The sequence below is a fragment of the Melospiza georgiana genome, chromosome 4 (genome assembly GCF_028018845.1).
Source record: "Melospiza georgiana isolate bMelGeo1 chromosome 4, bMelGeo1.pri, whole genome shotgun sequence".
Lineage (NCBI taxonomy): Eukaryota > Metazoa > Chordata > Aves > Passeriformes > Passerellidae > Melospiza > Melospiza georgiana.
In genome coordinates this window covers 37,421,756-37,435,615 of record NC_080433.1, presented here as the reverse complement: position 1 = coordinate 37,435,615, position 13,860 = coordinate 37,421,756, and the positions used below count along the sequence as shown (strand labels likewise).

Here is a 13,860-nt window from a genome sequence, read left to right as displayed (position 1 = left end):
CTCTAGGTTGAAGAAGTATATAGAATGTCTATGTCTTGTTACTGTTTTCATGCCAACTGGTTCCTCCTGGTAGGGTTATGAATTATTTGTGCAATCATCATTCCTAGTACTTCTTGTACTAAATAGTATGCTGCCTACTTAAAATTGCAAACTCTCCCATTTATGTACATACAGACAAACACTATTTTTGTGTGTTGTCTTTAACTCATAGGTTCATTCTGGGACAGTTGTCATGTCAGCAGCATCATCTGGGATACACATATCCACACAAGCCTGGAGGTCTTCAGCTTCATCACTGTCTTGCATTACTGCCTGTGGGTTAATTATGAACTCTTTCCACACACGGCTGGAAAATACCAGAATTTGGGAAATACTGGAATTTGGGATCTAATAACTTTGATTAATTAATCCTGGAGCATCAAAGCATGCCTGTTCTTGGTGGGAAGAGGAAGGTGGTAAGAGATTCTGTACTTCGAGGCATTAGTTACCCTTCTGATTTGGCACCAGCTAGCATTTGTATGCCTCTCAGATACATACCAATAAACAAAATCCTTTTCTCCTGTTCTGTGCTGTAAGTGTAGCTTTTTGCTTTTATTATTGCTCAGTTTCTGTTGACTCTACAAGCTGTTGCCACAACCCTTTTTCTTCTCATAGAGCTCTCACTATTTAGTTACTCAGACTCCTAATTTAATCTTGTGCATAAAGAAAGCATTTATATCATCATGTTAAAAATGAAGAGCTACTCTCTGAATGGATTAGGTCCTGTGCTTATTGAGTAAACTAATACAGGAGCAGGATATAAAATCCTATACCCCTTACATGAATGTTCTCTTTACATAAATGCCCCCTTACATGAATTCTTAAGAGCCTCCTTTCTCCTTACCTGATTCCAGTCATGCCTGTACCACAACTTTTGAGCCTTTTCTCCATTCTAGATAGATTTTTCTTTCTCAGTTTGCTCTTTTCCTGTTCATAACCATTTTATATATCAGTCAACATTTTAACATATAGTTGATTTAATTCTGGCATGCAAAGCATATTGGTCATTGTCATGGTTTGACCCGGAAACAGGATTTCTGGGATGCTGTGGATGGGGCCAATGAGTGCTCAGATTTGAATATTGCCATCTGGCCCAACCACTGGGCATTGGATCCACCTCTGAGAACACAGGGTAAAAGCAGGGCTCTACCCCTGGCAGGCCTCTTTGGATTACCGGCGGGAAGGAGTTGGGTCTCTCCCCCGGCCCAGTTGCTGGCTGGGCAGGGGCAGGGGAAAAGCCATGCGGCCCGGCCCGGGAGAGGTAGGCCTGGCCCCCCCAAGGGTGGAAGGAAGAAGTAAAGAAATGCTGGGAAGCAATGGGCAGCCTGTCCCCACCCTTTGGAGACAGACAGAGAGAGAGTGCAGCCTGCGTTTGTGTGCCATTACCTTGAAATTTAGTAAACATGTGCTGGCACCAGGCAGCCCGGCTGAGGAGATGGGGGGGTGCAGCCAGGAGTCCAGCCGCTTGGAGGAGTTTTAATCCTTCTTGGACAATGAAAACTTCACAGAACATTAACCCTTCCTAGACGAGTGATGAAGGTCTGGACCAGAGAGAGAGAGTGAGTGAGATGTTGGAAGAATGGAGAAGAGGGAGTGGCATTTTATGCTGGACTCTTTTGTGTAGCCATGGACAGAGCCATGTTTCTGTGTGATACAGAGACTGAGTCCAGGGGGAGAAATGTCCCAGAGCCAAAGAAGATTCAGTGTGGGTACCCCTCGGCCCCAGGGGGTATATAAAATATGGGGGGGACAGATGTCCCAGAGGTGGGATACTGTGCTTTTCTGGAACTGGACAAAGCATCCTTAAAAAGACAACCCTGGAAGCAGCCCTGATCCCTGTTCGGTGGTGAGAGCACCGGAACAAGGATGGAAGAGGCCACCACGACACACGGAAGGACTCCCTCGCCTCTTGAGGAACTGAAAGTTGAGCATTCTAAAGGGGTGGTGCTGGACCCAGAATTGGTGATTTTGGAAGATGTATTGTATTGGGAATTTAGGGGGGAGGAGGAGGAGAGTGTTTTTGTGAGGTTTTCATTTTCCTTGTGTTTTCTTTTCTTTTGTGTGTAGTTTAGTAATTGTTTTTGTAGTTTAGTTAATAAATTTTTCTTTTTTTCAAGTGGGAGCCTGCTTTGTTTATTCCTGGTCAAAATCTCACAGCAGACACCAGAGAAAGTGTATTTTCATGGGGGCATTTGGCCTTGTGCCAGTGTCAAAACTTTGACAGTCATGCATACCAGAGAAAAGCTTAATGCAATTTCTGTGAGTAAAATGAGTGTCATTGTATTGCATCTTCAACGATCTGAAAGCAAAGTTATTAATTGGATCTTTCTCTAGGATTGCATGTTCTGCCTTCATAAGGATATTTGGAGTGAGTACATTATTACTTCATGTTCTTTCTTGCCACCTTCTGAGTCCAGTGGCATCACAAGGTATAAAAAAAAGTCAGTGACACATAGAATATATAAAGTATGAAGAGCTGTCTGCTTTGCCTCACCATGAGGTACTGCTGTGAGTTATTTACATGGTTATTAGGAAATGACATTGAAATGGGATACTGTGTTTAAGTTTTTGGATATTATTTCTTCCTTGTGGGAAGAAATACCAAATGACCCTGAAGTAACCTTCTACAAAAGTGTTCATCTTTCTTTTGCAGGGTGACATTCAAGCTTGCTGAGATGATCTTTTATCTCTTCCAGGATGTTATATATCAAATGCAAATTCTAATGTACTGTTACAGTTACTGCTTTTTTTCTTACATCATTGCAGCTGACACCCACTGATTCTTGACCACAGTTGATGGGCTTACTCCTCATACTATATTGGAAAGGGCTTTCTCCAGATGGAATCCTTATCCTATTCTATCCTTGTATAAGCAGCATTACAAACTTACCAGTGTTTTTTGCCTTGCCTTGGAGTTGTAGGGATGTATAAGGCTTTGATGATTTTTTCCCATCCATAGAATCTCTTATGTTATTTGTAATATTCCTTCCCCTATAGCAAACTTGCAGTTGCTCTGAAAACTTTCTTAACCCATCAGCTCTTAGCTGTAAAAAGATGCCTGAGGTTTTGTTCAGCATTTCTGTGGTATAACCACTGGGATGAGAGACAGTGAAAGGACAGCCATGCTTGTTCTGTTTTGTTTAATACACCTGTGATGTCAAGGAACCTGTTGATAACCTTTGCCAGGCTCTGTCAAGCTGAATATGCACAGAGCCATGAGAGGGAAGCTTGACTGGAGGAATCCTAACAGTGTGATAGGATCTCTTTCCACTCCATTTTACCATCCTGTCTCCAGACAGAAAAATGGCATCAGAGAGGCCTTGTTTCAAACTCCTCTTTGGCCCTCTGCTCTTACAGTTTTTGAACACCTTGACCCTCAAGCCTGTCTTTTACCTTGATAGTCATATGCAGTAATTTTCTTGGTTTCTCCTACCTGTCCCAGGTAGGAAATCCAGTCAGGACAGTAGTCTAGGAAAGGATAAGTGGAAAATGAGCATTTAATCTCAGTGTTTTCAGTGGCTGCCTTCTTAGGCATAGGTTTTCCTACTCAGTTTGATTTTTTTCATTTGACTGGAGGTAGCTAATAAAAATTCTGTCTTTTAACATCACAGTCATAACTATTTTGATGCAAAGTGATAATACAATATGTGTGTGAACAAAATGCATATGCCACATCTGGAACACCAAAATTAATTACCCCATGTGTAGAGGCAGAGGACAGTCACTCCAAACAATGTATGGTTTAGGATTAAGATATGGGAAATGTGCTATTACAAAGTTTTCCCCAACCATCTCAGATTTATAAAATAAATATTAGTATCTGCAGACAAATGCCAGAGAGCATGTAGCAATTTGACAGAACTGCAACCAATTCTACACTTGTTTTTGTCTACAAGTTATGAGGAAGTGATGAAAGCTGTTCTCAGCTTTGAGTGGGTCACCCTACTTTGGTAGCTTGAATTCACATTGTATATACATACCTAAGTAGTTTATTTCCTATGGAAAAGAATATATTTTAGTAACTAAAATGAGGCTGTTCAAGAGAATTGATGTTTCTGGCAGGCCATGGTCCTCTCACCTTGTGGTATACTAAGGCTGGCTGGTGACCCTTTGACCATGGGAAGAAAAGCAGCTGAATCTGTTGCTATTCCTGGTATTTTCTAATGGGGAAATCTGCAATAAGTGAATGATATTCAGTACTGAAGAAAGGTAAATGGCTTTTCTTTAGAATTGTTTTGCACCACTTACTTTTTTCCCTCTGTACAAGTTGGGTGTTTTGCTTTAGGCAGCGCCCTGGTGGGCATAGTCTTGCACTGGAACAAACAGGACATAGCAGCTGGAGTTTTTTCCTGATACAGAAAGTGTGTGTCTGTTACATTTATACTGTAAAATGCACCAGAATTTAATTTCAGGATAGTTTTCTTCATGACTAAATCCAGAGGAAAAGCTGAAGTTTGCCTGTTGTCTGCAGCTGTTTTGTAGAGTTAAAATTAATCTTCAAAGCTCAATAATTGGTGTAGTTTCATTACAAAGTCTTGAAATGGAACTTTAAAGGATCTTTCTTGTTTGAAGATAAAGCCAGTCATAACTCTTCTGCAAGTTGAAGATTTGAGTTTTGGGTTGTTTTTATTGCTGTTTTTTTTTCTGAGCACAAATGAACCATTTCAAAGGAAGATTAAGGAAAAGGTGTTCTTGATATACAATGTTCCTATTTTCTTTTGTACCGTAAGCAATATGAACCACAGGTAGAAAATACCTGTTTACCAAAGTTTTTTTTGGTAAATAAACACATTTCTATGAATTAGGCAAGGCTGTCTTTTTGTTGTCCCTTTGTTTTTCCACAATATGATTTTCTGCTTTTGTTCTTACTGTGGATGAAAAGGTAAATTGTAATCTGTAAAGGAAAAAAGTGAAGGACCTTTGGTTGGTGACATGAAAAATCTTTTAATTTGCTAATAATTTATTTAAATTGTTGTAAAGAATCTTGCCTAGTGAGTAGAAGTCACTGCAGCATGCGCTGGCTTTTATTATGTATATCTTAAAATGAAGGTGCTAGTTTGCAGGTCTGCTCTGTGGCCTGGCCAAAGGAACATGCATGGGAAATCTGAACTTTAGACCGGTTAGTGCTAGGTAACATCTTAGAGTAGAAATGTCTCACATTCCCATCAAGCACTGGGACTAGAGAAGGAGCTCTTGTTAAGGAACATAGCTGTCAGGCATCTTAAAGGCTAGCAATGATGTATTTTTTTGTCAGGTACATAAATATAACCTTGAAAGCTTTGATCTTGAGTAAGCTCTTTATTGTTAGGCTTTGAAGCTTTTACAGTAGTTTGTGTTTAAAACTCAAAAATGAAAATACAGCTGACTGCTGTAATACTGAAGGTCCTTGGGACCCAGGGGCCCTGAAGCATGATGTTTCAGAGGGTGTGCTTTCTAAAGATTTGAATTTTTCTTGCAAAGCACCTCTTGCTGCTGGAGAGGAGTTTTAACACCAGTGTGAACCCAGGTATTCATTACTTACCACCAAATCTTTGCTAACTGCAGCACAGTTTTTTAAAGCTTTCAGAAGATTGTGATCAACACCTTGTATTGCATTTGGAAAAGAGGAAACTAGTGTGACATATACATTGTCATTCTGCTGAGCTCATGGTTTCAGTAGCTGCTTAAACCGCCACTTTCTTTACTCAACCTATTTTGATTTGTCTGTATGATATTGCACATTATCTGAAGTTTTTGTCTTTTCCCCTTCTTCTGGGACTGAGATAAGATTTGCAGCTGGTAATGTCTAGTTGTCATGTTCTGTCTTGAATTGGTTACTAAAACTGACAGTGCATAATTGACTTTTCAGGAATAGTTGCTCTTTTAAAGGGTTTCAGTTTGCTCTTTCAACAAGTATCATTGCTGCTTTATGCTATTTTTTCAGAATTTCTGATGCAACTGATTTATGACAGATTAATTTTCCAAACTAATCTGTAGTTTGTGTGGCTCTTAATCTTTGTCCAGGACACAATGACTATCCATAAAAATTGTTTGAAAAAGGAATTTCCGCTTTTAAGTCAACAGCAAAAAATGATGTAAAAAAGTTCATTGTTTGCTCTTTTCCCACGGGTGGGTGAGATGGGTTGCAGTCACACATGCCATCTTATTGTTCTCCTCCTAAAAATATTACCAAAGAAAATGGGGTTTAAATGATTGTTCACATGACAGTTGTGCCTGCAGAAGAGAGATTTAAATGGGGAGCTCTGGTCCCAATCTGGACCATGACTAAATTTTGTCTAGGTGCCAAACCAGGATCTCAAAAATCTGCTCTGTGCTGAGGCCGTGCATAAGACCAGTTGCCTTTCTGCCTGGCATGTCCTGGAGGGGTGTTTGGAGCAATGCATGGTTTAGTTTCTAACTCTTGAGGGTTAACATTTTCAAGTCACCTCTGCCTTTTCTCTTGGTGGAGAATGTAGGGCATTTTCTTCACAAAAATCAGAGGCAGCCAAGGTGTTTGGCAAAATGATGCCAGGAGCTGGGCATTAGGCAGAGCAACCAAAAGTGTTTTTCCTATGGAGAAAGAGCTGCTGGTGCTGGGTCAGTAGCAAAGATGAGGGTGGGATGTGGACAACACTTTCCAGAACCTGTTAGCTCCCTCTTCAGACTGCAATCCTGCTGCCCCAATTCATTCATCCCTTCCTTGACATGCAGATCTCCATTTGTTTGTGGTAAATGAGCAAGATTTGTGTTCTTTAAAGGATCTGGTAGCTCTGTGCATTCCTACTTCTTGGCTCTCTCACCCAGGCTTAACTGTGCCTTTTACATCCTGTCTTGCAGGTCACAAGCCATCTCCTGACGTGCTGTTGTTGAGTTGTCTCTGAACCCTCTTTGTGGTCTCATCTACATTTTGATTTATGTTTTAGCTTGATCCAGTGCATTTACCCAAGTGTCATAAATCTCACACTTGTAAAGACTGATTGTCACAGTCTCAGGACACTACAACTCCCTTCTTCTTTAAGACTGATGAATTTAGTCCCTGCCCTTATATCACTGTATATGGTCTCTCCAAAGACTTCCTCCTCAAGCATCAAAAAACTACCCTAAGAGCCTTTTGATTACACTTTCAGTAAATGGCATTTTCAAACCACTCCCAGATGTGCCATCCATCCAAATATCAGGCTGATTAGTTTAAAGCTTCTTGAGAAACATGAAAGAATCCCCGGATTACTGAGTTATGAATAAAACTTCACTAAGGAAAAACTCCTTCCCTGCCTTCTTAGGGCTAACAGTTGCATTTTAACTGTGGCTCTTAAGAAACCTTGTTTTAGTATTTAAAAGAAAAAAAGAAAAGAGGAAAAAGAGGAAGAAAAATCACTTTGTGTGTTGGTGCCCCCTTGGTATCAGTTTAAGCTGTGTTGGTGCAGGACATAGCTCAGCAGAACATTAACTGGGTGGGAGGTTGTTTCCTTTAATCATTCACATTTGTTGCCTTTTCACTCTCACTATATATTCCCTTTGTAATGGATTTAAAGATCACTCTGAGTAGCGTGCCAAGGTGTTGAAACAACTCCCTCCGCCTATTGCACCAGTGACTCCTGTATATTTCAAACCTACATTTATAGCTCTGATTTTCTGTATCTGTCTGACTGGGGCATGCATCTGAGCCTTGCTGTCTCCGTTCATTTCTGTCATCCTTTCAAGTACTGTGCAGCTCCTTTTCACTTCTAACCTTACTGAGTAATCCTGGAGAGCTGTGTTCTGTGTCTGTGAGAGTGTGTACATATATATACATGTGTGTGTGTTTATACAAACATAAGTATATAGAGAGTATATGTACTGTAAGTAAAGAAGTGGTTACTGTTCGCCACGGTGTGCCTGCATTTTTCTTGAACTGGTGTGCTCATAATGCCCAGGGCTTTTAAATTACCCACTTTTCTCTGGGGATTATCAGCAGTCCCATTTTAGGTGAGTGCTCTGATTGAGCCCGAATGCATTTATTTGGCTGTTGTTTGCTTGGTCACAATGCTCCTGTCTTGAAATAATTTTCCCTTTACACCAAACTGTAAATTTTGTCTGTGTGCTGCCTTTTTTTTTCTTTTATTTTTTGTGTTGAGATTCACTGAATGGTGCCTAAACCAGGAAAGCAGAATGACTTGGGAATCTTATTCGCAGTTCTAACACTGATTTAAAGCATTGCCTTGGGCAAGTTACTGCTGGTCTGCTTTCTCTTACATTCACTGGAGGCAATGATATTCATTTATGCATCTCCTGGAGCTGCTTAGCTGGGCTGTGAATGCACAAGGTGGAAGGACCCATGGTGGCTAGCTAGAGTGGCTGTCATAGAGTGCTTCTTAATCACTTTCCATATATTGTCCCCCTCCCAGACCAGGTGGATTTGAAAGTTATAGTTGTGAGAAACTGGATTTCTTAGCTCATGCTATATGGCTTTTTTCCTCCTCCTTTTTTTTTTTTTTTTTTTTTTTTTTTTTTTTTTTTTTTTTTTTTAAATCAGTATCTAATTTAATAAAGGATTCAATCAGCTGGTGTATGTACTTAGGAAAGTGGAATAAGGCAGAGGCTTCCAGAGATGCCAGGCAAATGAGCCAGCTTTAGGAGAGAGAAAGAATGAGAGAGCTGTAAAATAAAAGATATCTTAGCAGTTAACATACAGCTACCATCCTAGACAAACAGTCTGCTTCCTTTCTTTGTCATGCTAGAATGTGATGGTGTTTCAGACCCCATTACTTCTTTACTCCAACGGAGGATTAATGCTTTGTCACAGGTGACCCGTTTGATGACATCTGTTTTACTCAGAATAAGGGAAAAAAAAAAAATCCACCTGCTTCTCCTTTTATTGGGGGACTGCAAAGGGTTAAGGACTTTGAATGCAGACATATATGGTGCTGTATTGATATTATGTACTTTGTAATAGAAAACAGAACTTTCCAGGTCAAATATCAATAACATTCTATAAGCCTTTCTAGGAAAATATAATTAAAACCATTCAAAGCTGTTTCCCATAACTGAATTTACTGTGTTTTATTGATTTCAGTCCCACATCTACAATGGGATATTATTATTGACTTTGAGCTCTGCCTTTTTAAAAAATAAAGAAAACACAAAATCAGGTGGTAGTATTCCTTTTATTAGAAATCTTGTCCTCCTTTCTCCCTGAAGCAGGTATCATATTGAATTGTTTGAACAAGAAAATGGTGGGGTAGGTCTTCAGCAGGTTTAAATTGTCTTAGTCCCACTGAAAGCAGCTAAACAAGTGGGCCATCAGCTGAGAATCTGTCTAGGTTCTGCATTTAAGCCATTTATTCCTTTGCACCCAAAGCCATCAGTTACAGCACTATCTCTGGCTTTATTGCCAAGCTTTATTGACTTGTTTTCATATTCAATACTGTAAATAGGATTTAGACTAGGAAGCCACTAAATTGCTTAATATTTCAGACAGAATGAATTTGCTTTTGTTATTCTGTCACTCCCTGTCCTTAAAGCAAATATTTTGTCATGTCATCCACATTTAAATCAGAAGTATATTCCTCCAAGTATATTATTTGCAAAATAAATATATTTTGTATATTTGTTAAGTTTTAAAAATCTATTTGTTAGCACAGCCTCTTTATAAAAAGAAAAGCATAATAGTCTAAAAAATTGAATGTTTATATAAAATAGCTAATACTGTACCATATTCATTAATCATATTTATTTTGAAGAGTTTTACCAAATATTTAGTATGTCTGTGTTTTTACATAAATCTGTCAGTGGAATATTTTTTAGCTATAAATATTAAAAATATGGAACTGTTTCCGCAAACATTACAAAAGCCTAAGAAAAATGCTTTCTGAGAATAGTTTTATTGTTGTTGGTTGTGGGTAGCTTGGCACTTAGGTTAATCACAAAATATCTGATCAATATTTAAGATTTTTTAAGAAATCAGATGTATGCAGATGTCTAAAATAGATTTGTGTGCACATCTACCCACATATGTATCTATATAAAGAAGTGCATGTAGAAACTTACAAAGAGTTTAAAATAATTAATTTCCATAAAGTTCAATATGCTTGTGTAATATTGGTCTGATTTTCCTGAAATCCAAAGTTCCCAGAAGTTTATAGGGATTGCATTCTAGAAGAGAGGGAAGAATTCAGACAGTTTCCTTTCTATTTGAATTGCGACTCAGAGTACCTAGATTTAACATTAACTTCCTTTAAAAACATTCAGACATGGATATTTATTGGTTGTGACAGCCTGGCATATTTTTAGTCCATTAATGGCTTTTTCTAATGCAGTTGGGACTTAGTTGTTATAATAAGGAGCACCCCTCATATCCCAAGGCAGACAGTGGCAGCACTTAGAAATATCTGATGGTCAGTGGTAAATGTATTCTGAAGGAGATGAAGTAAAAGAAAATAAGTCTGAAAGTGTTAAGAGCTGAACAGGCATACTGTGTATTGAACAACAAAAAATTTTTTTTTTCTCCTTCAGCAAGTATTTAGTTACTTTATAATAAACTTTATATATACATGTGCAGCTGGGAGACAGAAAGACTTCTGTATGAACCATAATTATTCCTTCTGCTCTCAAAATTACTATAATTCTGTGCCTGAGTTTTAAAATTACATTCAAAAGATAATATGAGCTATTGTCCTTGTTGCTGTTTGATTTGAATACTCAAATAGGAATTCATTTTGGTGAATAGTATCTTAATTTATTTTTCAGGTCATTTTAAGTCACCTGCAAATTGCAGGCAAGTCTGAGCAATAATTTTTGTATTTCATTTTTTGAAAAAGATCTTAGTATTTCAGTTGAAAATGCTGAAACTTTTTCACTTGAATTATTTGTTTAATATTGTAGTAACTGTGTGTTTGGTTGTCTGTGTTTTCTGCTCATGATATTAGAAACTACATTAGTATGTAAGAAGAACCAGAATAAATAATTTAAAAATCTGTAGAGTTCTTGCGTCATTTTCCTTAGTTAGTCCATGTCATTTATATTTTCTTCCTGTCTAGCTTAAAAATGGCTCGGCAGTTTGATTTTAGGTTGATGCATGTCCTTTTTTAAAAAAGGTAGTGGTGGTAGAGTATTTGTCAAGAGGAATGTATAGGATTTTTGTGGACTGTCCTGTTGTTCTCTTACCTTTAAACAAAACTGCTTATAAACACTCCAGAGCAGACTGGGCAGTGGATATAGATTTTCAGTCACACAGCTCCCTGTTTTTCAAATCTGTGCTGTCCTGTGCCATCTCAAGAAGGATTAATGTTTATGGGCATTATGGTATCATTTAATGTTCTTCATTAAAAGCTCAGTGTTTTAGCGTACAGGTGGCATCAGGATGATGAAGCCAAAGAGATGCATATTATTAAGAGACAACAGGAAAAACAATCTGATCCTGACCTGCATCACTTGTTTTCACTGCAGCTTCCCTTTGTCCCCCATTTTTCACACAGCCCATGAATACTTAGAAAAAGACATAACTAAATCAAATTTTTACACACATATGTAAATTTGGCAGAGTCAATTACTTGCCTAGGCCTGCCACTTTTATATTTTTAGCTCTGATCATGCTTGCCATGTGAGAAGCATCACTGCAGTATGCAGAGAAATTGTAATTGCAGTAACATATGCAATGGAATATTTTTTCCAGCTTAAATTGATTATTCTCTTTATCTTTAGAATTATTGTGAAATGCTACGATTTTATTATCAGGCCTCTTGAGGTAGTTAGAATATTGTGTAATACTTCTATGAGTTCAGAAACCAGACTTTACTGTATAAGAGCGGTTAACGCATATGGATACACCCCCAAAGTTTCCAGTAACAATTACATTCCAAGAAAGGTGCTAAATATATTGCTACCAAGAATCTCCTGGATTTTTCCTCCCTCAATCTTTGATGTCATTTTGGAGAGCCAAGAATTTTCACTTCACCTACTTAAAACTTTTAAACGTGAAATAAAAATTCGCTTTAGATTTTTATCCTATCCAGGAAGCCTGATCCCGTAGCTATCACCTGGCAGAAATTCTCACTGTATGAAATGCAAGTCTTCCTTGTCAGGGCTGCAGGCACAGGGCTGCAGTTACAGTCAGCCGTTTGTGGGGAAATTACTCCGAGTCCACACGAGGCTGCTGATGTTGTTATTCTTGCTGAAAACTTCACTACAAAGGCACAAACCCTTGAAAATAAAATTTGCAAGATTCCTTGTTCACATTTTATAATTCAGAGATGTAAACTAGTTGGTAACGTTAGGATTACTGTTTGTTTTAATTTAGAGATATGTTAACATTCTAAGGTTGGGGATTTTGTTGGGAAACAAGTTCTTAACGTCATTTTTTTATATGCCCAAAGCAAAAGCTGTAAATGGATTTAAAATCGTAACATACTTCTCTAGATCAGCGTTATACTTACTACATGGTTTCTACCCACATTACTTTACAAAGTGAGAGCAGATGATAATTGGGGTAGTTTGCAGGCAATAACAACCTGCATTTTCTCACAGGAGCCGTACTAACAGTGTGACATAAGGAAGGTAAAAGCAAATTGAATTAGAAAAACAGCAAACATTGTGTTTTATAACCCAAAATAAAATTCTTCAGCAGCAACTAGTCCTGTAATGTAATCCAATCTGTTTTAATACTGAGATTTTTCCAAGAAAGCAGGAAACAGTAAAGGGTAAGGCTTTCAAACCTCTGCTGTTTCGTTTACAGATCCCTTGTGTTAATTTAATGCTTCTAGGGAACTGGGGCTCTTTCTTTTTTCTCAGAATCCCTTCTCTAGGAAATACTGAGTGGTGTGGTGCTGAGAAACAGTCATGGTTTACAACAGATAAGCCAAAGGACCTGGCTTCAAATTCCACACTTCTCTGAGAAAACAAAACACTCCAATGCATGCTTCTCTCTAAAACGGACGATTTCTTGCTAACAGGCTACAGAAAATTTACCTTAGAAGGACCTTAGCAGACAACTTGCTGGGCCTTGACATTTTCCCCCTTCTCCTATCCCTCCAGTGCATGCACCAGCATCTAGCAGTTCTGTGTAGTCAGGCTTTTTAAGCATAAAAGATAAATATTTACAGCTATTACTTTTGGAGCATTACCCTGAAAGTTTTACTGGCACTAAATTCACAGTCCTGCTGGTGTGACTCTGCCAACTGCAACCCAGCAAATGCAGCATTCCCTTCCCACACCCTGCCAGTGCGTTTTCCCCATGCTTAAAACACCCCCTCTCTTTCCCCAAACCAGAGATACCCACCTGGATAACTGGATTTTGAAGCTAAAACTGATTTTGTCTGGAAAAACCAGAATGAGTTGCTTGCAAAAGCCCAGCCTGGCTGATGTCAGCCGTGTGTGTTAGCAGCCCAGCTGCTGCAGCTTTCGGAGATGCCTGGGCAATGCGTGTTTTGGCCTCTCGCCGTTTCTTTCCCTTATTTTGCTGGTTCAAAAGAAGGGCTCACAGTGTGATTTCTGAAATTACAACAACCCTGGCTTCTGGGGTTTGGGGTGTGAGTTAGGAGCTTTGAGTGAGGCTGTGGGGTGCCCCATGGAGGGTGTCAGTAAGCAGCCCCCACTGCCAGGCCCACCTGTGCTTGGGGAAGAGCAGCTGCCATGAGCAAGCAGGAGGAGACATCTGGAAAGGGACCATCACTAGGGCCACATCTGTGGGACCACTCCTGGTCCTCAGAAGGGCAGGAAGAGCAAGATGTGGGGAGAAGGAATAATGGAGGTACAGCAGAAGGGAGTAGCTGCCTCCCCCAGCTGCCTGTGCTGCTTGTCCTCCAGCAGACTGAGGGTCATGGAAAAGAAGGGAAATTGAGGCTAGGAAGGGGGAGAAGTTAATCTCCT

General features: G+C 39.2%; 1 protein-coding gene across 2 annotated transcripts in view; it reads left to right on the top strand.

The window, feature by feature from the left end:
• Positions 1-13,860, top strand: part of CRADD (CASP2 and RIPK1 domain containing adaptor with death domain) — an 81,704-nt gene that overhangs the window by 16,225 nt on the left and 51,619 nt on the right. Inside the window, exon 3 of one of the 2 annotated variants that reach the window (XM_058023056.1) lies at positions 212-1,165. The exons of the other annotated variant lie outside the window; for it this stretch is intronic. Within the exon in view, the coding sequence (XP_057879039.1) occupies positions 212-408 (197 nt within the window). The 3' untranslated portion in view covers positions 409-1,165. Of the gene's footprint in view, positions 1-211; positions 1,166-13,860 lie in introns of those variants that run through there. 2 annotated transcript variants of the gene reach the window in all.